The sequence below is a fragment of the Conger conger genome, chromosome 14, assembly GCF_963514075.1.
Source record: "Conger conger chromosome 14, fConCon1.1, whole genome shotgun sequence".
In the NCBI taxonomy this organism is placed as follows: domain Eukaryota; kingdom Metazoa; phylum Chordata; class Actinopteri; order Anguilliformes; family Congridae; genus Conger; species Conger conger.
In genome coordinates this window covers 17579595-17605895 of record NC_083773.1, presented here as the reverse complement: position 1 = coordinate 17605895, position 26301 = coordinate 17579595, and the positions used below count along the sequence as shown (strand labels likewise).

At 41.5% G+C, this 26301-nt stretch overlaps 1 protein-coding gene across 4 annotated transcripts in view; it reads left to right on the top strand.

Annotated features, from left to right (window-relative positions):
- Positions 1-26301, top strand: part of LOC133109534 (immunoglobulin-like and fibronectin type III domain-containing protein 1) — a 31015-nt gene extending 4714 nt beyond the window's left edge. Inside the window, exons 2-26 of one of the 4 annotated variants that reach the window (XM_061218880.1) lie at positions 2230-2330; positions 3905-3934; positions 4464-4583; positions 5521-5660; positions 6200-6299; positions 6536-6577; positions 8695-8740; positions 9075-9252; positions 10268-10381; positions 10613-10781; positions 10888-11160; positions 11441-12451; positions 12500-13600; positions 14493-14617; positions 17853-17994; positions 18302-18595; positions 19399-19692; positions 19842-20021; positions 20215-20343; positions 20861-21169; positions 21337-21422; positions 22143-22335; positions 23942-24238; positions 24846-25172; positions 25261-26301. In XM_061218880.1, the coding sequence (XP_061074864.1) occupies positions 2285-2330; positions 3905-3934; positions 4464-4583; positions 5521-5660; positions 6200-6299; positions 6536-6577; positions 8695-8740; positions 9075-9252; positions 10268-10381; positions 10613-10781; positions 10888-11160; positions 11441-12451; positions 12500-13600; positions 14493-14617; positions 17853-17994; positions 18302-18595; positions 19399-19692; positions 19842-20021; positions 20215-20343; positions 20861-21169; positions 21337-21422; positions 22143-22335; positions 23942-24238; positions 24846-25172; positions 25261-25265 (5751 nt within the window). In that variant the 5' untranslated portion in view covers positions 2230-2284 and the 3' untranslated portion in view covers positions 25266-26301. Of the gene's footprint in view, positions 1-2229; positions 2331-3904; positions 3935-4463; positions 4584-5520; positions 5661-6199; positions 6300-6535; positions 6578-8694; positions 8741-9074; positions 9253-10267; positions 10382-10612; positions 10782-10887; positions 11161-11440; positions 13601-14492; positions 14618-17852; positions 17995-18301; positions 18596-19398; positions 19693-19841; positions 20022-20214; positions 20344-20860; positions 21170-21336; positions 21423-22142; positions 22336-23941; positions 24239-24845; positions 25173-25260 lie in introns of all 4 variants that reach the window. The other 3 variants (XM_061218881.1, XM_061218879.1, XM_061218882.1) reach the window with 3 other exon arrangements.

The following is a 26301-nucleotide window of genomic DNA, read 5'->3' as shown; positions in this document are numbered from 1 at the left end:
TGATACTTCAGAATGTTTAAACAACAAGATTGGTTTTTTGGTTTATAGTGCCCCAGCTGTTCAGATACCTCCCCTATGTGCTAACCTCCTTAGCCAGCAGTGCAGTATTACCTCCCCAATGTGCTAAATTTCTTAGCCAGCAGTGCAGTAATACCTCATCTATGTGCTAACCTTCTTAGCTAGCAGTGCAGTATTACCTCCCCTATGTGCTAACCTTCTTAGCTAGCAGTGCAGTAACACCTTATCTATGTGCTAATGTTCTTAGCTAGCAGTGCAGTAATACTTCCCCTATGCGCTAACCTTCTTAGCTAGCAGTGCAGTAACACCTCATCTATGTGCTAACCTTCTTAGCTAGCAGTGCAGTAATACCTCCCCTATGTGCTAACCTTCTAAGTTAGCAGGGCAGATGTTGCATGTACTGACCTTCTTAGCTAGGAGAGAAACCTCCTCTATGCGCTAGCATGTGAACATAATCATTCTGGTCAGCTGACCAACGGCTAAGAATTAAAACATTGTATCATCTGTTTTCAAAGAACTGACTTGGGTGCTGAATAGAGAAAGCAACTACCAAGATGGTTTAAAGCAGGGCTATCCAATCCTGTTCCTGGTGATTTACTGTCCTGTAGGTTTCCACTCCAAGCTTAACAAAGCACAACAGCTAGAGATCTCTTTGAGCTAAGTGGTAAAAGCAGGTGTTTCAAATTAGGGCTGGAATGAAAACAGAACAGGAACAGGGTTGGGAAGCTCCAGTTTAGAGACTACATGCAATCACAGAGCAACAAACAATGATGATTTGCTGATTATAAATATAGACTGAAATGCATATGACATTGATTAATTATTAGATGGATCACGGCAGTCACGTCATATCAAAAAAGACCGCATTAGAAAAGTGCATGTACACACACACACACACACACACAAACACAACGATCAATGAAACAAACTTGATGTGCTTGAGCATCTAATGCATACTCTGGGAAAGGTAATTACAGTAGTTAATTAGTTGTTTACATACTGCAACAAAATGTGTCTGTAGCCAATACACACCAAGGTAGCCAAAAGAGGGTGGCAGAATAGCTAAAAGCATTCTCATTCTACTTTTAATAATAAAGAAAATGGCATCGTCAGGCCATTACCCAATTGATTGCACACTATATCATGATTGCATTTTTAGCAATGATGAAAAGATTTTTAAAAACTCAGTACATGTTAAGAGATGTTTGTTCAGTATACAGGTTTTTTTTATGCATGTCTGTTATAAAATGTAATTTAGTTTTCCAAAAATTACATTCCGTACTCACAGCTTAGCTTTCCTCCACAGTCACGATGTCCGTCTGTGGACAGTGTGTTAACATCGAGTCATAACTATGCCTTACTTTAAATTCAACCAATCAGATGCTTGCTTCTGGGGCCAAGTTTCCCCCAAGGTCAGAATTTATCACAAAAAGCCGAAATATGTGGAGTTTTATGAGGCATGTGACCTATATCACACGTCAGGGGAACCAGTTTCAGAAGTGCCCTCTAAGTACAGAATGACACGCAGGATTCCTGCAGTTACAACCAGGCATAAATTACACAACATTTGAAATGCTAATGATCAGAAAATAGAAGTATAATGAACAATGAGAGACAAGTCTTCGAACTTAAATAACAAATAATATGTAGAAATGACACCACACACACACTTATTATCTTAATATATAAGTATTACATGTTTGGGGGGTTATCGGGAACAAAATATAGTTCCACTGAGATGTAACACTGTATAAGGGGAATGCATGTCTGGATGACAGCCACCTGGAGGAACTCTTTTACACTTTCTGTTACTGGTGTGTGATGAAAAAAAATCTACTTGCACACAAAATTCCATTGTGGAGATTCTCTGTTGGGTCTCTCTCCAATGGCACTCAGCACATAACAGAAACCATGCAGCTTTGCCGTAATGTCAAGCTTGCCACAGCACTTGTTAGCCTAACTGTTGACAGCTAATGAGCTTGACAGCAGAATATTATTTTAAGTTTATTTGGATATTATATACATCCAAATGTGTATATAAATATATACATCCAAATGTGTTTCTTGGCAGCAGTACACAGTTAAAGAGTGTATTGTTGTCTTTACTCAGTGCTAGGTGATTGTTTGACAACCTGCATTGATGTGTACAAAGCAACTTTGTAAAACTGTAGATTCTGCGCTGATATATTAATTCATTTTTCTCACTTTAAGTTCACAAGGCTGGAGAGCAGAATTCTGAATCTTCACAGAAGATAAAGATACCAGGATGTGGAAGCAAGCCAAACTGGCGGATCAGACCGCCACAGGGCAGGGTAAGAGAAAATGTAACCCATCTTCCCTCTTAATCCCTCTTAAAATGTTCAGCAGAAATGATTTGAGCAAGACAAGACATTAACAAATGCAGTTACATAGAGCATAAATAACACCTGTCAGGAGTGAATGGACTGCTGTAGATGTTTGTGTGTTGAGTGTGTGTTTTTGTTCAATACTAAAAGGCAAAGCTAAAAAAATAACAAACAGCTATAAAGAAGTAAGCAAGCACAAGAGTTTTGTCCCAGCAAAGAAGGACTACTAGACATAATTAACAGAAAGTAATTAAACTGAAACTTGAGTGATCCCACGACCCAAAACCTAAAAATCTGGTCCAATATGCACTGCTGTAAAACTGCAGCTTTCCTTGAGATGACATCCAAGTATTCTTTAATGACACAGACTAGTCATGCAACATCAGAAAAGACATGTACATTTTATATCAGTCTATTCATCAGCTTGTTATCTAAGGTTTATCTAAAGGACACCTTTGGACACCTTCTGTAGCATAAGGTACTGTGGAATCAGCATATCTAGGTTCAAACAAGATGGGATATGATAGTTTCCATATGTTTACATTTAAGCAAAATATTTTCCAAAGTGGAAAATATAATGGATAATAGTGAAAACCTGAGCAGCACAAGGAATTCGGAATGGTTTATATGGCCAGTAGACTGCTACAAGCACAATCCATCTAAGCATAAAGTAAAACCCAGTTTATACGAAGATACATTAGGTTTTATTATGAACTAGCTGTGCAACATAAGCAGTGATGAACCCCTGGAAGACCCTGGCACCTTCTCTGTATGGAGAATGTGCATAAGGGGCAATTTGACATACTAGAATATATTTGAGCAGATGCTCCAAGCTAAACTGCCATGAGAGATTAGATTGTCGTGGGAAGAACATGAAGCTTCTGAGGAACAGGATGAAGAGAAATGTGAAAAGCTCCTTTCTGAAGAGCAGCTTTGAAGATGGAGCAGGAAGAAGACAGTAAATGGACACATTCCAAGCCTAAATTTCGGCATTTTTCCCAAGTTCTTAAAGAGTTGATGCCAGTGAAGTACCATAACACTGCCCACACTGTGTAGAATAGACAACCAAATGTCTCCAAATACTACTTCTATTTTCAAGATTTATAGTTTTGATTAAATCTACATATATTGACATTGGGTAGTTGATTCTTTTGGTGAAGAACAGACGCAATACATGGTTATGAGAGTAAATTCATGAATAGCACTGAAAATATTCTACTAAAGACATTATCATAATCTACACTCAAGTTTCAACAAAAATTAAGTTGGCAAGACATGAAATCAGATACTGGAAATAATTTGGGAAGAAATATTATTTTCATTATGAAGTTAACAGTTAACTAAACAGTAGATTTTTATTTGTCACACATTCACTATCATGTGCATTAAGAAAACAACTTCACCATCCAACACTTGTGGCCATTTTGATCAAAAGCCACCTCATCAAATGTTCAGCCTCATCTGTGCTTCTGCCTTGATTATTGCTATTATGTTTCCATTCTTCCCCCTCTGTTTACCATGCTTTACCCACACCATACCAGGCACTGACGGGATGATGCAGAAGAGAAAAGGTACGTTTGGGGATGGGGGGCATCTTTTGTTTTCAATCAAAATACAGTATATGCCTGTAGGAATGGATGTAGCGATTTAAGCCCAGTTCATTGTCCATCAATAGAAGGTTGCTGTGATGGAAGATGTTCAATGGATGTCGTAGGTCGCAGTGACATTTGGTTATACGTTCAAACGTGCATTTATACGTATTGCTGTTTTTGAATTAATTTTCATGCACGTTCTGTGCTTTCAGTCAAGTGAAAGTTTGTTGTTGGACAATAAACTGGCCTTCTACTGTCGATCTTTATAGAAATTTGACAGTAGTCCTACAGTAAGTGGGATTTAAAAAAGAAAATACATTGTTTTCTTCCTCACAGTGTAGAAAAAGTATATTCACATTTGAACAGGGAGTGTAATCATCCCTTTGAAAGAAAAAAAAATGACAAAGAAAAATACATTATTATATGTAGAAGTGATTGTTCAACAGCGACCATGCAACCAATAGCACCATTTGAATTAATTGCTTTCTTAAATGTGTGACTTTATCAGGCACAAAAAGAAGATCAAAAGTCCCAGGTGTCATGATCACACAGTATGTGGACGATCTCCCAGAAGGAAAAAGCACCCCGGATTTCACCCGCAAACCCATCGCCTTGACTATTCAGGAGGGTATGTCACAATCATACAACATTCTATAATTCACTCTTTCCTACAACCTTTTCTAAAGAGCACAACACTTCACTGCCTCAAACGATCTCTGAGAAATAGCAGTTTTAATGACTATACTGGATTAATAGACTATTGATTACTGTGCGTGTGTGTATATGTGTGTGGATTTTTACGTGCGTATGTGTGTGTATTTTAATTTGCATATGTGTGGCCCATGCATTCCAATTCAATGTTATGTATTTTTTTGATACAGCAAATCTGAAACAGGCCATGAAACTTTAGCATTCTAGGCTGATACTTTATCACTGATAAAGGAAAAACAAACTGAAACAGAAGTGGACGTAGGACATTTTTTAAGCAAAGTATCAAGGAGTAGAACATAGAGAAGGAAAACCAGGAGACCACAGCGGCTAATTTTACACTCAGATGAGTGATTTATCAGTTTCAGAGCTTCTTGATCAGGATGTGTGACCACTACCGTAAATCACATGATCAGTGGAGAGAAACCAAACCCATACATACTCTATTTCTCAATATAGGTTGAGCAATACTGTATAGGTCATAGTAGGCAGCCATTTACAGTAATGACACTAAAATGTACTGCATGAATGTATAATGTCACCTATGTTTAGCTCATATGTTGATGCACTTACCAAACCATCATTTCTGCTTTGATTTTTGTTCGTTTGCAATAATTTTTGGAAAAAAAATGCCGCATTATTTATGAACGTATACTAATTATATACCAGTGTAGCATGATTTGTTGCTCATTTTGTCCCATTTTTATCTATATGACAGTACATTACTAGCTATATTTGTCCAATCAAATGGAAACAGCACCTTCATCAACAAGACTGGGAAGGAAAAAAAATGCTTCTTTACTTGTTGAAACTATCAAACAGAGAAACACAAACTGATTATTCTGCTTGGACCACAGGTAAATTGGCCATTTTCAAAGCAGTGGTGATCGGGGAGCCTGTTCCAGTTGTAACCTGGAATAGAGCCAAAGGGAATATTGATGATCCGGAGATGTATCAGATCAAATTTGACCCGGCATCTCGTGAGCACACGTTAGAGGTATGCATTCTGCAGACATCTGTGCTATGTCCTAAGAAAAAGCCATGACACAGCAAAACACAGACTGAAGCAAAAAGGCAGGAGAACCTCGGGCCAGAGGATGCTGGGCTATACCAGGTTGATGGTGCCATGTCTAAATACACTTAATAGTTTTCTTATTTTTCAACAGTTTTTATTGAAAGTAACAAATGCATTGGCAAAAAAGGATATTTAAATAAAGAGAAAAAGAAAATAATTCTAAGCCACTGTTAAATAGGTGCTTCTTTCTCAATTATTTTCATAGAAAATAGCCAATGCATGGACAGATGAGAATAAAATAAATAAATAAATACAAAAATACAGTTGGACTAAAGTATTTCACAAAGCAGGACTAAGGAGTTAAGGAGTTTTACTCAGTGCAGTCATCCTGCTAACTTTGCTAATCTTGCTTTGTGAACAGGGCCCAGGTATAATTGCCCAGCATTTGTGGTGCTTTTTGCGTACATACTCTAACTGGACAAAAAATGCAGGGATGTTGAAATTATCCAATGATTTAACAGATGCCCAAAGTATCTGCGGATCAAGCAGACACCTACAAGTGCTATGCTACGAACGAATACGGAAAGGCTGTTTGCCCTGTCGTCCTCAATATCATAGAAGGTAAGGAGCAGTGACACAAAAATATAAACAAACTATATTTTCTTAGCAAAGTCTAACCTTCTAAGTCTCAGAGTCTCACACTGACTAACACTCTTAGGCACACTCTAACTCACTCACAGCATTGACTACTGACATATTTCCCATAGCCATGATTGCACTGCTGCTAAATCTTCATCCATTTTCCATTGGAATATTTGGATTCTGTTCAGCTAATGAAAGATCTTCCTCCGTTTCAGTTGGATACAAGAAGAAGAAGGCAATGGCAGATGCACGTAAAGGTAACCATCTTTCAAATTACACAGTGGGAGCAATAATTATTTGATTTTGTAAGTTTGCCCACTTACAAAGAATGGAACTGTGTAGAATTTTAATCATAGGTACATTTTAACATTGAGAGACATCCATCCATCCATTATCTTAACCCGCTTATCCTGAACAGGGTCGCAGGGGGGCTGGAGCCTATCCCAGCATACATTGGGCGAAAGGCAGGAATAAACCCTGGACAGGTCGCCAGTCCATCGCAGGGCACACACACCATTCACTCACACACTCATACCTATGGGCAATTTAGACTCTCCAATCAGCCTAACCTGCATGTCTTTGGACTGTGGGAGGAAACCGGAGTACCCGGAGGAAACCCACGCAGACACGGGGAGAACATGCAAACTCCACACAGAGAGGCCCCGGCCGACAGGGATTCAAACCCAGGACCTCCTTGCTGTGAGGCGGCAGTGCTACCCACTGCGCCATCCGTGCCGCCCATTGAGAGACAGAATATCACAAAATAATCCACAATAACATCATATACATTTTATAAATTTAATATCATATTTTCACATGAAATAAGTATTGATCCATAGAACAATAGGACTTAATACTTGGTGGAGAAACCTTTGTTGGCAAGCACAGAGGTCAGATGTTTGTTGTAGTTTTTCACCAGGTTTGCACAGATCTTAGGAGGGATTTTGGTCCACTCCTCTTTGCAGATCCTCTCCAAATCCCTAAGGTTCCAAGGCTGTCACTTGGCAACTCGAAGCATCAGCTCCCTCCACAGATTTTCGATGGGATTTAGGTCTGGAGACTGGCTAGGCCACTCCAGGACCTTAATATGCTTCTTTCTGAGCCACTCCTTTCTTGCCTTGGCCGTATGTTTTGGGTCATTGTCATGTTGGAAGACCCATCCACGACCCATTTTCAGTGCTCTCACTGAGGGAAGGAGGTGGTCGCCCAAAATTTCCTGGTACATGGCCCCATTCATCCTCCCCTCGATATGGTGAAGTCGTCCTGTCCCCTTAGCTGAGAAACACCCCTAAAGCATAAGGTTTCCACCTCCATGCTTCACAGTGGGGATGGTGTTCTTGGGGTTGTACTCAGCATTTCTCTTCCTCCAAACACGGTGAGTCGAGTTCATGCCAAATAGCTCTATTTTGGTCTCATCTGACCACATCACCTTCTTCCAAGCCTCCTCTGGATCATCCAGGTGTTCTTTGGCAAACTTCAGACGGGCATGTACATGTGCCTTCTTCAGCAGAGGAACCTTGCACGCGCAGCAGGATTTTAATCCTTCACGGTGTAGTGTGTTACTGATGGTTCTCTTCGTGACCGTGGTCCCAACTGCCTTCAGGTCATTAACAAGCTCCTCCTGTGTAGTACTGGGCTGATCCCTGACCTTTCTCATGATCATTGATGTCCCACGAGGCGAGATCTTGCGTGGAGCCCCAGACCGAGGGAGATTGGCGGTGACTTTGTGTTTCTTCCATTTTCTAATAATTGCTCCAACAGTTGCTAACTTCTCACCAAGCTGCTTGCTTATTTTCTTGTAGCCCATCCCAGCCTTGTGCAGGTCTACAATTTTGTCCCTGATGTCCTTAGACAGCTCCTTTGTCTTGGCCATGGTGGAAACGTTGGAATCTGTTTGATTGTGTGGACAGGTGTCTTTTATACAGCTACATAATGATGTAACGAGTTCACACAGGTGTTTTGGGTAATGAGTTGAGATTAGGAGTGCTTCTTAATGGAAAACTAACTGGTCTGTGGGAGCCAGAATTATTGCTGATTGGTAGGGGATCAAATACTTATTTCATGCACAAATACGATAATAAATTTGTAAAATTTATATGATGTTGTTATTGTGGATTATTTTGTGATATTCTGTCTCTCAATGTTAAAATGTACCTATGATTAAAATTCTACACAGTTCCATTCTTTGTAAGTGGGCAAACTTACAAAATCAGCAAGGGATCAAATTGCTCCCACTGTATAGATATATATATATATAAAATTGATTTTCCTTTTGGTATTCAAGTTTTTTCCTTTTGATCAACAATGTCACTGTTTAGCAAGTGAATAAATACACATTGCATAACAGTTTAATTATTGTATATTTTTCTTGTAGCTCCATCCAAGGATCCAACTGAGTTTAGAAAAATGCTGAGGAAATGGTGAGACATCCTTGACACATGCCACAATTGTTTTTTTGTTGCTACATGTTGCAGTTGCTATTATTGTTGGTAATGATGACAGGGTATTCTAATATATCATAGGTTTGGGGGGAACGCTTGAAACTAGAATTTTCCAAGTGAAAACATCCTTGATAAAATGTAAAGGTGGGAGAGTACCACATACAGTAGGTTAGGAATGGGCTTGCAGATCTGTGGTTGTATCCTTGAATAAGCTACTTAACGGACAGTAAAAAGTCCAGCGGCATAAATGACAGCATATCCTCAGTGCTGAAAATGGCTGAAATGTGAAAGTTTTCTGTTATATTATACCCAGCACTCAACAGAAGGAAAAGAAAGATGGGGAACCAGACGAGAAGGTCTGGGAGCTCCTCATGAGTGCCGACAAGAAGGACTACGAGCGCATCTGTGCCGAGTACGGCATCACCGACTACCGCTGGATGCTCAAAAAACTGAACGAAATGAAACGGGAGAGAGAAGAGGAACAGTCAAAGGTACAGCATCTGACATGTGCAAGCAAGGTGCTGAGATAGGTCTCAGACGAGACGTCCTGTAAAAGTACATTATTGCTGCACTTCAGTCGAGGAAAGAAGGCAAGGGTGTAAATTTCATTTCAACTTTTTGTGGGAGGGGGGCATGTGATATTTTCCCAAAGTTTGCCCACTGTGTCCCCCCCAGGATGTACATCCATAAGTAAGGGTGAATCCAATATATACAGTGCTGTGCAAAAGTCTTAGGCACCTGTATAACATTCTGTACAGATAAGATTCTTTCAAAAATAATTCAATGAAAGGTCCCAAATAAACGTACTATACATTTTACATTACACTTTAGTCATTTGGCAGAATAGTTAAAAACTGAATCGAATCAATATTTTTTCATGACCACCCTTCGGCATTAAAACTGCATCACTTCTCTGAGATATAGAACTGCAGGACAGCGTTGGCTAAGACAATCAGTAGGGGGGCTCCAAGCATGTTAGAGAACTTGCCACAGTTCTTCTGCAGACTTTGGTTGGGTCCTTGCTTCTGATCTCACAGCCTTGATTTCTGACAGCCTTGATCGAGTTTTTATGTAAAAAGTAGTCAATTGCTTACAGAAATCTGTTACTTTTTAAAATTAAATACAACAATGTCTCTGTAAAATTAAATCTTTTGGAAAATGAATATTTGGAAATCTCATATCTCAATCTCATATAATCTCATAAATCTCATTATTTTATACTAACACACACACACAAAAAAAAAACTAAAAAAAATTATATATATATATATATATATATATATATATATATATATATATATATAGGGTGCCTAAGGGTGCACAGTACTGTATCTATCTATATATATATATATATATATATATATATTATAAATTAATATATAAATAAATTTTCCTTTTTCAGACTTGCTACTGTATTGTACCCCAATCAAATAATGAAATGCATTTCATTTCATAATATTCTCTTCAACGTCCTTTCTAACAATCATATACTTCTCAACCCCCCAGGTCATTCATCGACTCAGCAACCTGAGACATATTGAAGTCAAAGGGGAGGACATGGCATCGTTTGAATTCGACATGGAACTCAAAGATGCCAACAGCAGGATTTTCCTCTACAAGGTGAGGCGGCTGTGAAATACACATCTTTTTTACGACAATCATTACTGTTTCACCTGCTGGTATGAATCCCACAATTTACTTAGAGAATGTTAGTTATCCAACAACTCCAATTCCAAATAGAAGTGGTCTAACTACAAATTAGACAATGACGACAAATTATGAAATCTAAGTGATTACTTGTGATATCTGGACCTTTCCCTGAAGCGGTACTGTTAAACTCTCCTACTCTAGGATGGTATAATGACCCCTTACAGCAAAGAGGAGCATGACGACGCAAAACATAGACTGAGGCAAGTCGGCAAAAAGTACATGTTCTTCATCAAGAACCTCGGGCCAGAGGATGCTGGGCTGTACCAGGTTGATGTTGAAGGCACCAACGTGTTCTCCACCGACTTCAAGAGTAAGACCGCAGTCAAAATCTAAGTGAAGCAATACTCCTGTTAAATTCTAAATGAGTTACTTTTCATACCTATGGTCTTTCCACTTTCTCCATCCTTTGCTTTCAGTTCCAACAGTAGACTTCCTCGTCAAGATCCAGGAAGTGAAAGCAGAAGAGAGAGAGGATGCCATATTTGAGTGTGTGTTGTCCCACCCCATGCCAAACATCCTTTGGATGGGCAAAAACGCTCCACTGAAAGCAGGAGACAAGTATGACATCACAGTGTCCGAGGACAAGCTCATCCACAGGCTGGTGGTGAAGGATTGTATGCCCCTAGACGGCGGTATCTATGCAGCCGTGGCTGGCATTAAGTCCACCAATGCCTGGCTTATCGTGGAAGGTAAGATGACATCAGCGTTGACAATCACAGCACTTCCAGAATTGAAATATTGTTCCACATCCGTGCAAATGGTACACTCATGTTTTAGAGCACAAAATAGATTTTACATAACCACAATAGTCAAATTTGACAATTATGGCTTGCCTACTTTCCCACCATCTTGTAAGCACCCAAACTAAGTAAGTCTTAAACTTGCAAATTGCTTGTAACTTTCAAGAGTCAATCACTCCTCCCATAATATTCCAGTCTAATCCCTCTATGTCTTTCCTTTCAAATTTAGCTGACAAGGATCCTGAAGGACGTGGCAAGAAGAAAGCCCGGAAAACCACCCAGGCTGGGGGACAAGGAGGAGAAGACCTGGAGAAACTGGCCCAGGAGCAGCAGGAGAAACTGAAGAAGGAAATGCAGGAGAGGATGGAGGCTGCAAACAAAGCAAAAGCAGAGAAGGCAGCCATGGACGCTGCAGCAAAGGCAGCGGCAGAAGCAGCAGGAGGAAAAGGCGCCGGAGCTGGATTAGGTGGTGCAGCAGGCAAGGGAGTGGGAGGAGCAGGAGCAGGTGCTGCAGGAGAAGGAGCAGGAGGAGTGGGAGTGGGAGGTGCAGGAGGCACAGGAGCAGGAGGCATGGGAGGTACAGGAGAAGGAGGAGTAGGAGGATTTGGAGTAGGGGGTGTAGGAGTTGGAGGTACAGGAGCTGGTGGTGTAGGAGGCATGGGAGGAGTAGGAGCAGGAGGTATGGGAGGTGCAGTAGCTGGTGGTGTAGGAGCAGGAGGTATGGGAGGTGCAGGAGCTGGTGGTGTAGGAGCAGGAGGCGTGGGAGGCATGGGAGCGGGAGGTATGGGAGGTGCAGGAGCTGGTGGTGTAGGAGCAGGAGGTATGGGAGGTGCAGGAGCTGGTGGTGTAGGAGCAGGAGGTGTGGGAGGCATGGGAGTGGGAGGTATGGGAGGTGCAGGAGCTGGTAGTGTAGGAGCAGGAGGTATGGGAGGTGCAGGAGCTGGTGGTGTAGGAGCAGGAGGTGTGGGAGGCATGGGAGCGGGAGGTATGGGAGGTGCAGGAGCTGGTGGTGTAGGAGCAGGAGGTATGGGAGGTGCAGGAGCTGGTGGTGTAGGAGCAGGAGGTGTGGGAGGTACAGGAGCTGGAGGTGTAGGAGCAGGAGGTGTTGGAGGCATGGGAGGTGTTGGAGGCATGGGAGCAGGAGGTGTAGGAGCAGGAGGCATGGGAGGCACAGGAGCAGGAGGTTTTGGAGCAGGAGGTGTGGGAGGTATGGGAGGTATAGGAGCAGGGGGCATGGGAGGTGTAGGAGGTATGGGAGCAGGAGGTGTAGGAGCAGGAGGCAAGGGAGGCACAGGAGCAGGAGGTTTTGGAGCAGGAGGTGTGGGAGGTATGGGAGGTATAGGAGCAGGAGGCATGGGAGGTGTAGGAGGTATGGGAGCAGGAGGAGTAGGAGGTGTAGGAGAAGGAGGCATGGGAGTTATGGGAGCTACAGGAGCAGGAGGCATGGGAGGTGTAGGAGGTATGGGAGGCATGGGAGCGGGAGGTATGGGAGGTGCAGGGGCTGGTGGTGTAGGAGCAGGAGGTGTGGGAGGTACAGGAGTAGGAGGTATGGGAGGTACAGGAGCTGGAGGTATGGGAGGTGTAGGAGGTATGGGTGGTATGGGAGGTACAGGAGCAGGAGGCATGGGAGGTGTAGGAGGTGTGGGAGGCATGGGAGCAGGAGGCATGGGAGGTGTAGGAGCAGGAGGTATGGGAAGTGTAGGAGGTGTTGGAGGCATGGGAGCAGGAGGCATGGGAGGTGTAGGAGGTATGGGAGGTACAGGAGCAGGAGGCATGGGAGGTATGGGAACAGGAGGTGTGGGAGGTGAAGGAGGTATGGGAGGTACAGGAGCAGGAGGCATGGGAGGTATGGGAACAGGAGGTGTGGGAGGTGTAGGAGGTATGGGAGCAGGAGGCATAGGAGGTGTAGGAGCAGGAGGTATAGGAGGCACAGGAGCAGGAGGTTTTGGAGTGGGAGGTGCAGATGGTGCAGGAGGAGGTATTGGAGGAGCAGGGTGTATGGGAGTGGGGGGTGCAGGAGGGGCTGCAGGAGTGGGAGGTGCAGATGGTATAGGAGGAGCAAAAGGTGCTGCACGTACTCATGGTGGAGGAGCAGGAGGTGGAGATAAAGGAGGTGCAGGAGGTGGTGGAGCAGGAGGCACAGGCACAGAAGGTGGAAAAGGAGAGGCAGGTGGTGCAGGAGGGGCAGGTGGTGAGAAGGGAGGAGCAGGAGGTGCAGAAGGAGGAGCTGGTGGTGCAGGAGCAGGGGGCACGGGAGGTGGAGATGGCGGAGCCGGAGGTGATGGAGGAAAAGGAGGCGGAGGAGAGGGAGGAGATGGGGACGACTCCAGCAAAAAAAAAAGCGATGCGAAGAAGAAGCGCAAAGGAGCTGCTGCAGACAAAGCTGAAGGTGAGAGAGCCTGGTGCACAGGAGAGGTAAAGGGGACATTCAGTACTTCCACAACAGATCTCAGTCCGCTTCTCTCAACACAAACTTTCATCTGAGTTCTAGAAATGTCAGAAGGAACAACTGCACATGCGCTTTCATATTGATTGGATCATTGTTATTGTCACTCTCATATTTTAATCATCACTAATATTACCTCCATTATCTGCACTACACTAAGTTAGGTTGTTATTATAACAGTTATGCCCCTTGTTATTGTAAACATAGTCTTTACGATAGACAGTGTGTAGTGTAGTGTGTGTGTATCCATGGTCCGGTTCCACAAAGCAGGATTACCAATTTAGCCAGATAACTGCACTGAGTAAAACCCGGACCCTGCTTAAATCTGGAACATGGACTGCAGTAAGACACCACACTGTGGTCAAACAGCAGTGGACAATGTGCTGTCGGTCAAACATGTCAGAAGATGAAGGCCTCCAATGAGCCCAAGATGGTGGGAAGCATGCCGGAACAAGTGAAATGACCCGAGAGATAAATATACTCACCGAGCACTTTATTAGGAATATTTGTACTTTATTACTCCTTCTTATTCATGCGATTATCTAATCAGCCAGTTATGTGGCAGCAGTGCAATGCATAAAATCATGCAGATACTGGTCAGGAGATTCAGTTAATGTTCACATCAACCATCAGAATGGGGAAAAAATTTGATCGAAGTGACTTTGACCACGGAATGGTTATTGGTGCCAGGCAGGGTGGTTTGAGAATCTCAGAGAACCCCTCCTGAAATTTTCATGCGCAACAGTCTCTAGTTTACTCAGAATTGTGCGAAAAACAACTAACATCCAGTGAGCGGCTGTTCTACAGTCAACTGTATACCTGCTATACCCCCCAGACCCAGGCGTTCACTTTACCGCCGGTCTGGAAGACGCAAAGGTCATTCTTGGCGAGTCAGCAGAGCTTGTGTGTAAGCTGAGCAGTACAGCCACAAAGGGAGCCTGGTTTAAAGATGGAACAGAGGTGAGATCACACATTCCAATACAACTAGTTTCCACTGCTAGTGCAAATGTAATATTAACAGTTTTTAATAATGTTGCATGAACTGACATTACTAATGTAGTTAAATAACTACTGAGAAGTTAATCTGTCTAGCTTTGTTAATGTATTTGTAAATCATTAATTGATGTTAACAAATACATTAGCTAATTCCGATGCATATTGGAATGAAAAAAAAAAGTCATTGTACAGGTAATTGTATGTTAATGGTTAACCTATTGCTATCTGGTGTATGTAACTAATGGTGTATGTATGGTGTATGTAAATAATACATTAGTTAGTAGATAGCAAATACATTAACTCATGAAAAGTTACTTTCATGCTTGTTTAATGTATTTCTATATCATTCATTCATGTTAACTCATGGTAACCTTACTGTAAAGTGTGACCTATGTAATGTGCGGTCATTAAAGAGCCTCACCTAGCTACTGTATTTTCTACAAAACGCTTCAGAAGTACCATTGGCAAATCACGGGGTCCACAAACCCCCATGCCTATGCATAACTCAAACAGGGGCCTCAAAAGAACATTGTCTCGGACAGTCGTCCCCAACCCTGTTCCTGGAGATTTATCATGCTGTCGGTTTTCACTACAACCATTTCACGGCAGGCCTCAATCGACAGCTAGAGATCTTATTGAGCTGCTAATAAGTAGAATCAGGTATGGCAAATTAGGGTTGAAATGAAAGATCTCCAGGAACAGGTTTGGGGACTACTGGTTTAGGGCATCCAATAGTTTTGGGCAGTTTAGAAGGTTTACCAAGGCATTTTTAAAATCACCGTCAGTGTAGCCGTTTCCTAAATATGGGGCAAAACGTCTAAAAACAAACACATCCACGTTTGGCCTGAATCTCCAACCTATATTTCCCAGAAGGTAAGGGGCACTCAAACACCACCCTTGAAAGCAGAGTTTATGTACAGTCACCCATCCAGTCAATCGCAAAACCAACCGAGTCTGGCGACGGACTGAGGACACCTCCAACTCCTCCCAATAGTAATATCTAAGCAATTGAACTGTAATGCGAGTACTAGACACTCGAAGCAAAGAGCTTAGAAAAGAGAAGGAGGGAAAGGTTTCAGCAAAATTAATGGGAGGGGATGTTATCAAAATCGCTAACGTTAAATGACAAAGCTAAATGCAGCACTCTACTTCATTATTCATTATTTATTATTTATTTTGATTTTGACGAAGAAATTTCTACCTTACTTTTTTTTTCGTACCGGAATTTACAGGGAAATAATTGCGTGAGCGAGAGACAGGTTGTGGAGGACGAGCTCAAAAAGCGAAAAGCTAATCCTCTAACGGCACGGCTCCACTCTGACCCATGCGTACGCACATTAACTGGAGAAATGAGAAACTGTGCCTTTAATGCTCGTGACGGAAAACGGGAAGTGAGACAGGATTTAAAAAGGTATAAAGATTTGCCGGGAGTTGTGGCTGGGTATGGCTGCTGTAAGGACGTGCTTCGTCCCTGTTATACTTATTAAAGTGTTGTGTTGTTGAATTTTGCTATACGGGTTCTCTCCCTTCCTAAGTGCAACACAACATTTGGCGACGAGAGAAGTCGAAAATGATATACAACAGATACCACTGTGTAAAATAAATCGAAATTGATTGTTGTTGATTGTACTCTTAAAGGGTTCTGATTTTCTGCATGTTTACACTAGGACTCGGAACTATACTGTCCTCTCAGGTCCTCTTTGCACTTGTTCTTGTGTTTAATTTGCACTTTGTTGTACGGCGCTCTGGATAAGAGCGTCTGCTAAATGCCATGCAATGTAATGTAATGTAATGTAATGAAATATTACCTCTCACGTATCATATACGAAGAGTTAATTTGCAAAAATGGATAAAAGCCTCTCACAACGAATAAACAAACAGCTGTTTGATTGATGCTCCCTGGAGTGCCCAAAAATATGATTTAGGATGATAAATATAAACGGAGATGTTGTAAAATAATCCCTCAAATATGTAGACGAATTGTTAAACAATACTTCATGTTATTAAATGTATTCTCATAAATAATATGGTGAACAGTCGGACAAATTGCGCTGCACTGATGCCGTTTACAATGCGTCAGTCGGGCAGATACGAGCATAGTTTCATATATTGTTATCATATTCATATATTATGTTTTTTTCCAATGGTGCTAGACAAATAACGTGTATTATTATTATTATTATTATTATTATTATTATTATTATTATTATTATCATCGTCATCATCACATTCGTTGTGCAGAACTGTTCGTCATTTACAATCAATCAGGATAATTCCCACACCTGTAGCTTTTCAGAGGCAATCAAATGGCTGAAATCCCTTTTCTTGGCCTTCTTTTCAGCATTTGCTGTCGTCTTCGTGAAATGCATATTCATTAGGGGTGTTTCACTGCCTATTTATAGGCAACTGTGGGCGGGACATGAAGCTGGCAAAGTTGCGCCACATTTAGAGTTGATTGTGATTTATAAAGGAAAACTGGCGTGGGACGTGCGTATGCACTGTTTTATAAATAAGAATTTTTTTTGCGTACGCACGTCCTAGGTTTCATGCTTACGCAACCTTTTGACGTGAATCCTAAGCACAGTTTTATAAATGAGGCCCCAGAGCATCGTTGCTTATTCTAATGAGTGAAAACATCATAGCTCTCTCAATGTAAAGTGAGCTAGCAAAACACGACAGTAGGCTGCCAGATTTATTCATGATGGCGATGGCTGCAATGGAGCAGGTAGAATGTCAAAATGATGGCGATTGCTTACGTTGGTGGTTGCAGTGGAGCCGTGCTGTAATTTGGCAATCTAGGCTAAGTCAGAGCTGCCCTCGTATCGCTCCGGCTAGCCAAGGTAAGTTCCGTAATATTGTACGCTAACGTTACAGTATTTTTGTGGGAGTGTCATGTGATCGCCTGGATAGGTGGCGCGCATAAACCAGTCTCTGCGTTCCACGTTGGAGTTTGAGGGCCCGTTACCTTCTCGGTAACATATATGGTGGCCCCATATTTTGCAAACGGCTACATTGACGGTGATTTAAGAAATGCCTACACACATAATAAAAAAAGAAAAAAAGAAAAAGCGAGACAGTGCTCCTTAGTACAACAGCAGTGTCCTACCTTGAATGGGGAACCTTTAGGTTTCAAGACCTTGCTCATTGTTCCACACTGCCGTCCTTTGACCTGACTTTCTCTTTCTGTGCTCCTTGTCAGTTGTCCTCCTCTAAAGAGGTCACCATTTCTAAAGAGGGTGCCACTCACAAGCTGAAAATCCGTAAGGTCACTGCAGAACATTCTGGACAGTATAAATTTGAGGCGGAAGGACGTAAAACGGAAGCTATGCTTGCAGTGGAAGGTGAGAATCCATGCCATTGTAATCCACTATTCCTACAGGCTTGGAAATCACCTCCATCCAAATACATTTCTGATCGCTGAAGTGATATAGTGTACAGTATGTGCCAGTTTGTTTCCCGGACAAATCATAAATCATAAAAAAATATTTAAAATAAATGTTCAGTATACTATATCTGATAAAGAAAATACACAATACCTTAAAATGATCTATTTGCACTATTCTGGCAGTGGCATATTGCTATGAAAAAGAAACTGCATTTGCATACATGCTTTAAAGAATAACTGTCCATTTCGGTTTCCTTTCCCAGATCCACCAAGGGTTTCTGAAGCTGAAATGAAAAATTTCTTGCTGCCCATGACTGTAAAAACTGGTCAGGCCGCATCCTTCAGGGTTCAATTCCTGGGTCGGGAGCCAATAAAAGCGCAGTGGTACAAAGAGGGCGAGAAGCTATCGAGTGAGAACAATGTCAAGGTGGAGAATGATGAAGGATACACCCGGCTGATCATACGCAAACTCAACCGTAAGGACTCTGGAGAAATCAAGTTCAAGATCAAGAATGAGTTTGGTGCCGTGGAGGCCATGACTCAACTTATTGTCCTCGGTAGGTGAACCCAGCCAGAGGAGAAAGAATATAAGCGCTTTAAAACCTTAGGTTTTATGGATTTTTCTTTTCTTCGAAATTCAAAAAGTCAGTGTTGTAGACTTCCATTGCCAGTAGTGATTGTTACATCAGCATTAGAATGTTCAGTTTGAATGTTCAGTTTGAACATTCTAATCATATATTTGTGATCTTACATGTTAAACTGGGTTAAAGTAGTTAGATTGGCACAGATGTGTTTTTACTGTGGTTTATTGAATGAATGGGCTTACATTTTATCTTTCAAAATTGTGCCACAATCAGAGCAGTTCTTGGGCATATATTTTAATATTTGACATAAAGGTACTAAAATAAACAAATGCGGTGTTAGTAGCAAATTCCTTTTCCACAATTGTAGATACTGGCTACCCTTTTCACCTCAGCCTTCAACCTCAATATTAATGGCCACACTGGTCACAATTGGGGGGGATGCAGCCTTTCACTTCTGCAATTAGATACTACATACCGTACAAGTTCTCAAGCATGAGACTAATTTCTGAAAGATAACATTTCATGACTTTTATCCAAAGTGACTTACAGTTGATTTGACTAAGCAGGAGACAGTCCCCTCAATGTGGGCTTAGAGGCCTTGCTCAAGGTCCCAACAACTGTGCAGATGTTATCATGGCTACACCAGGGATTGAACCGCCAATATTGCAGGTCCCAGTCATGTACCTTAACCAGTAGGCACAAGGTGTTGTACAAGCACCCAGCCTTGCATGAGCATAACACAATGCTGTGTAATTTACCGTTTTTGTTTTTATTAGACAAGCCAACCCCACCCCAGGGCCCACTGGAAGTGATCGAATGCTCATCCGCCTGCATTGAGATCAAGTGGAGGCCCCCCAAGGACAACGGCGGTTCAAAGGTGACAAACTACCACATGGAGCGTCAGCAAGTGGGGCGCAACACCTGGAAGAAGATCGGGAATGTCCGCGCTCCCAGCTACAAGGACACAGACGTGGAACACGGGAAGAGGTACTGCTACCGTATCAAAGCCATCACAGGGGAAGGAGAAAGCGAGATGATGGTGACTGAAGATGTACAGGCGGGAACTAAAGGTTAGTCTGACCTTCAGCACCCGCCATCAAGGCTTATTTCCCAAAATCCCTCAACCATAAATTATATTTATGCTAAATATGTGCTACTTATTTGGAATGTGAAAGTTAAAACAGTCCTATTAAAACCTGCCCTCATTGTCTTGCTTTAGCATACCCTGGCCCACCAGCTGCACCCAAAGTGGTCAGTGCTTTCAAGGACTGCATTAACCTCGCATGGCTCGCCCCAACTGACACGGGAGGAACCGCCATTGTGGGCTACAACCTGGAGAAACGCAAGAAGGGCAGCAACCTGTGGAGCCTGGTGAACCCAGCCGAAGAGCCCATCAAAGGTCCCAGCTTTTTGTACAACATTAATCAATTCAGCATTACGAGCAGGGTAACACTTTACATCAAGTTGCAGCTATACCTGCATAGTTCCATTAATTTAGTAACAAGATCATTAAGGCAATAATATTATTGCTAGTATACAGTTTGACCAAGACTTTTATGAATAAATAAAAATTCCTGTTTTTTTTACCATAGAGAAAGAGTATGCAGTGAGAGACATCATTGAAGGGATGGCATATGAATTCCGAGTGTGCGCGATCAACTTTTCCGGGTCGGGAGAGCCCAGCGTTGCCTCCGAGTTTGTGTTTGCACGACAGCCCATGAGTAAGTCATTCCACGGAATAAGTAACGGAAACATTTACGACAATCATCAATATTTAGCGGACGCTTTTAGACTAAGCAGGGGACAATCCCCCCGTTGGCAGTGTGGGGTAAGGGCCTTGTTCAAGGGCCCAACAGCTCTGCAGAGTTTGTTGTGCCAACAGCGGGGCTTGAATCACCAACCTTCCGGTCATGCCACCAGGCTACAGGCTGCCCCAATCCACAATGTTCGTAGCACAGTGCAGGGATCAGCGACTAATGGTCCTCAACTACTGGTTTTCCACCCTCCCTTTACCTATGAGTCAGGTGTGAAGACATTCTGGCCAATCAGTAGCACTAATTACCCGAGAGGAAAGAAAACCAGGGCTGGATTTGCATTTGAAGGCTATAGCCACTGAAATTAATTTCTATCAATCGATCAGACCCTTTCTTTCTCTTTCTTCCTTTCTTTTAATGGTATAGCCTCTTGGCAGGAAGTGATGGCAGCAGCTACTAGTCACACCTGTATGTTTCCTTCCAGACAGCCCAGGTAAAGTTCTGCACCTGAAGGTGATAGATTCCGACTACAACACCTTGTGTCTGTCCTGGACTAAACCCAAAGAGCAGAAGGACGTCCATCATGAAGCCAGAGGTTTCTTTGTGGAGATTCGGCCAGAAGAGAACCCAGTGTGGACTCGCTGTAATACCAATGCCATGACAATGACCAGCTACACCATAAAGGGTCTGAAGCCAATGGCCATGTACTACGTCAGGGTGATCGCCACCAATGAGGGGGGAATGGGGGAGCCCCAAGAACTGGATACATTTGTCCTGGCCATGCCTCCTCCTGGTGATTATAACCCTTTCTGTTATGTTTGCTCGATCAAAGGTGTTTTTATGGTTATAAGCTGAAACTGCCCCACAATTCATTAAAGCTAGAATAGTTTAAAAATCTGTGAAAAGTCATGAGTTTTGAGTCCCGTACTTTTGTGAAAAGTAATTTTGTGTCTCTTATAGTGAGGCCCAGATTCACAGATGCGAAAATGAAGAGTTTCATGGTGGTGAGAGCAGGAAATTCTCTACGGGTCAACATCAGCTTTGAGGTACATAAAATAAATGTTAAAAAAATTGGTATTTTATGAATATTAGAAGATGAAGCAGGAGATATAGTAGCATAATGCAGTATATAACACCCAACATAAATGTTCTTCTTTTAAATAAATGTAAGGTCAGTTTCACAGGCACAGATTAAGCCTAGCCCTGGAATATATTTTTTCTCCAAGATTATCCATACAAAACTGAATTTAGTCTTCTACTGTATGCCTGTAAAACCAGACTACATATGGTAAATGATAAATGGTTGGCATTTATATAGCACCTTTATCCAAAGCCCTGTATAATTGATGCTTCTCGTTCACCCGTTCATACACACATGATGGTGTGTATGGATAAAATGTTCAATTTGTCATAATTCCAATGACTCCAGATTCTTGGTTTTTGATTTAGTTTATTGTGCTCAGTAAGGGCTGTCTTTGTGGAACCCTTCAAAAGAGTTTGTTAGTATGGGCGTGTGATTTTATCATTCGTTTTGAGACCTCGTGACACCAAGATGCAAGGAATTTCTGCCAAAAAAACATTGAAACATTAGAGTAAATCTATTGAAATAAAATGATATTTCCCAAATGTTTGAACATAACATATAGATTATCATCTGTGTTATTTATTATATGCAGCCTTTTTTTCTTCATGCAAATCATTCTGGAGCCCACTGCATGATAATATGGTGTCATTGTGAGGAATTATTATTCTGATATTTTCTCCAGGCCTCCCCCTGGCCAGACGTCAGTTGGCTGAAGGATGACACACCGGTGTCTAAGAGAGCAACCATTAGCAACACAGAAGGAACGTCCCAGCTCCTGATTCCCTCAGCAGAGCGCTCAGACACAGGCATCTACACCATCAACGTCAAGAACCTGGTGGGCCAGGAAACCTTCAGTGTTGAAATCCGAGTCACAGGTAACCTAACCTATGTTATGGCATGAAAGAAGTGATGAAGTAACAGGATCATTCAGGTTTTAATACACAACAAAAAATGTTAGATTTCAATCTATGAGACACTTGGTAAGCAGTGGTCACAGCTAATATTACTATACAGCTACTATTGGACAACAAAAACATACTGGACATAGACAATAAAACCTCTCTATCAAGAAAAAGAGATCCATCCATCCATCCATCCATTATCGTAACCCGCTTATCCTGAACAGGGTCGCAGGGGGGCTGGAGCCTATCCCAGCATACATTGGGCGAAAGGCAGGAATGCACCCTGGACAGGTCGCCAGTCCATCGCAGGGAGAAAAAGACATGCTAAACATTTTTTTTTTAATTCACCCAAAAGCGCAAAACACTGAGAGGAAACGAATGAGTTGCTCTGCACAAACAGGTTGTGCTATTACATATAAAAATGTTTGCCCAAGAGGGTATAACCAACATGCTGAGGCCTGGGAGCTTTTATGGCAACGTAGATGTGAATTATGCTGGGGCTTAACAAAGCGTCAAGGTCATACTTTACAATAAGGTTACATGAATTGGAATGAACTAATGTAGCTGATAATCATGAACTTATGACGTACAAATATGTTAATTATGCATGAAATGTGTTGTGCAAATATGTATGTATTAGTTACATGAATATTTACAGCATACATTAGCAAATCATAGGATAAAGCTATTAGTTAATCATTAAAACATTAGCTGTTTTTTTCCATCCAATATGAATCGGCATATTGTATGTATTTTTTGAACATCAATTAATGATGCACAAATGCAGTGATAAAGATGTAAGATCAATTTCTCGGTCGTTACTAGTTAATAACTGCATTAGTTCATGCAAATTCAAGCAACATTAGTAAAGTTAGCAAAGTGCTACCAACATCACGATGCAGCTGCATCGATGTCTGAATTGTTCATATTGCATTAATTTAATGTCACATTGAGGCATTATTAACTCATGTTAATGTTGAGAGTATCACTGTTTATTATTTCAATAATCTCTTGTATTGGTGGGTTTTGGGGTAATCTGTCAAATCTAATGTTCACATTCACATTGCAGCTAATTGCATCATATCTAATATGATTAGTTATTAACTGTATCATATAATTATAGATCACATTACATTGTTCAAAGTATCACTAGTGTATTGTATCATAATCAAGTTCTATCTTTACAACCCTCACTGCAAAAACCAAACAATTAATGTATTTAGGCTTATATTTATACTTGAAATCTTATTTAGATTACTTTTCTGCTAAATAAGACTAAAACTGTTCCGAATGATGAGTCAGTTGACTCAGTTCAATATTTGTCAATGGGGAAAGAAAATTAATCTTTCAAAATGTCGCTTTTCAAAATTCACTCTCAGGCAAACAGTACCTTAAAACAAGTTAATATTTTCCACAAGATTTTTTTTTGTGTTAATATAAGACTAAAACAATTAAAACCGTGTTTAGTCTTATAAGACAGACCGTTAAGACAGTATTTTCAGTGCTAGAATTCTGCTATGCAGTGCAACGTTCAAACACAGCTGGTTGGATAACAGGGTTGTTTCTGACCTGGTTCCAGATGAACCCAAGCCTCCAGGACCAGTGGAGCTTGATGAGGTTGTTCAGGGCACAGTCACACTGTCCTGGACAGAGTCTCCGGATGAGAAACGCGACGACCATCTCCACTACGCGGTATCCAAGCGCGACTCAGTCAAGCGGACCTGGCACACTGTCGCCGACCACCTCTTCAACAACAAGTTCACCGTCTGCAACATCATGCCTGGGCGAGAGTACCGCTTCAGAGTCTACGCCAAGAATGATATGGGCCTATCTGAGCCTTCTGAATCACCAGTCTGGGAAATAACCAGGAAGAAAGGTGGGTCCTTATGATTGATAGCATGGCCTGAAAGGCATAAAGAACACACATACACACACAAGAAATGCACTCATGCTACTGACTGGTGTATACGGTTAAGGGACTGTTCTAATGCACAGATGGGCACCACGGTCTGTTATGAAATCTGAAGTGGGCCGATGCTGGCTGTGTCTAGTATCAACCAGGGATGGAAAAGTTTCAGTCTGATTGGAAGGCAATGTCTCATGGTGCACCAGCAACCCCTGTTGGTCAATCAGACACCTGCATGTCCACCCTCACTATTTTCATGAAATGTCTTCCCCCAACTCACAATCTCACAATAGTTCTAATGGAAACTCTTTATGCACTCTGTCGCATTCTGTCACATTCATTTTTTAGTTAGTATTTATTATTAGTATAGTAGTCATTTATTCATTGATATATTATGACTAAGTATGAGTGAATAACATGTTTGTGATATACAGTATTCTGTGTTAATTAGCTCATAAAACTAAATGAGAAAATGAGAAAATAAGCAGAATTATATATCCAGCATTACATTCACATCTCCTTACAGAAATGACATTGGAGCTGCATTGGAAATAATTATGTGTTTTCCTTGATACAGAAAAGTTCACTTTCACCGAACGTGAATCTAAGACCGTCAACTTGGAGAGGCCGCCGAAATTCCTCACCAGTCTGAAGATGCACGCGGCTCCACAAGGCTACGAATGCTACATGAGCTGTGCTGTTCGGGGCGACCCCGCACCCCACGTCACATGGTACAGAGACAACGTCAGCCTCAACACCAACACCAACTACTACATCACCAACACCTGCGGCGTGTGCTCCATGCTAATCCTCAGAGTCGGGCCCCATGATTCAGGAGAGTACAAAGTCATCGCCGAAAACCAACTGGGGCGAGCGGAGTGCTCCACCAAACTCACCGTCAGAGGTACTGCTCTCAATTACCCAAACTCTCATAAAAATGATATAAAATGAGCATTGTGAACTAATACGCATTTTATCTGTTCTCTTTCCAGAATAAAGCAACTTCATGTTCAAGCGACAGCACTAGGTTTTGACACCGTTTTTAAATCCATTTTTTTTCTGGAATTCTTGCTTCTTTTTTTTATGTAGAGACAACTTGTTGTGTATATTTTAAAAGAAAAATATTAAATCTATTACTGGTAAACACCTTAATTTAGAAGCAGTATAAGTCAGGAAGATTTGTGTTTGGTTGCTGGCATATGAATGCTTATTTAATTTAGGGGTGATAATAAGTGAAGTGAAGTCAGATTTAAGCGCTGAGATGCTCTTTTCTGCCAAGCCAGTTGTCTATGACCCGCAAATTCACTGTAGTTTTGTTAGAACGATATATGTATGCCTGAGATGTATGTGGTTTTTCAAGTGCAATATCAGATAATTCTATAACTAATAATGGAAACAGTTAACTGAAGAGAGGAAATCACTTTAGGACTGAGATTCAATGAAACTACAAAACAACATGCAAATGGCTCCAGAAACCATAACTAATTCTCTTACCTGGCAGTCAGATATATCTGTTGAGAAGATTTGTTTTATTGTATTCATTTCAGTTTATGGGGCTAAATCTGACCATAGAAGCCTTCTAACACAGTTGTTCTGTCAAAGAGTATGTGCTTTCACATTATGTGTCTAGCTAGCCCAAAGACTAAAACAATTCTTTTTGAATATTGCTGTTGTTCTAGTTCCTGTATTCCAGTTAATTCTAGACTAGCAGCGATGCCACATCATTATCTTTAAGTATGTATTTATTTGAATTTGTTACCAGAAGGATCACCAAAATCAAATGCAAAAAGCTAATACCTGCTGTTCTGAAATTCTGTTCTTTCATTTAGCATGCAAGGCTAATATTGCAAATACTGAAATATATATCCCCATAACAGCTATTTTTTGTTGATAGGAATATTACTGTTTTTATTTTTTATTGTGTTCTCTTTTTGGCTTGTAAAGGCAGGACTAAAGTGTATACACACTATGCTGTTTAAATATAAGCAGGGATTATGCTAATAAAGACATTCATATTAGTCTTTATCAAGATA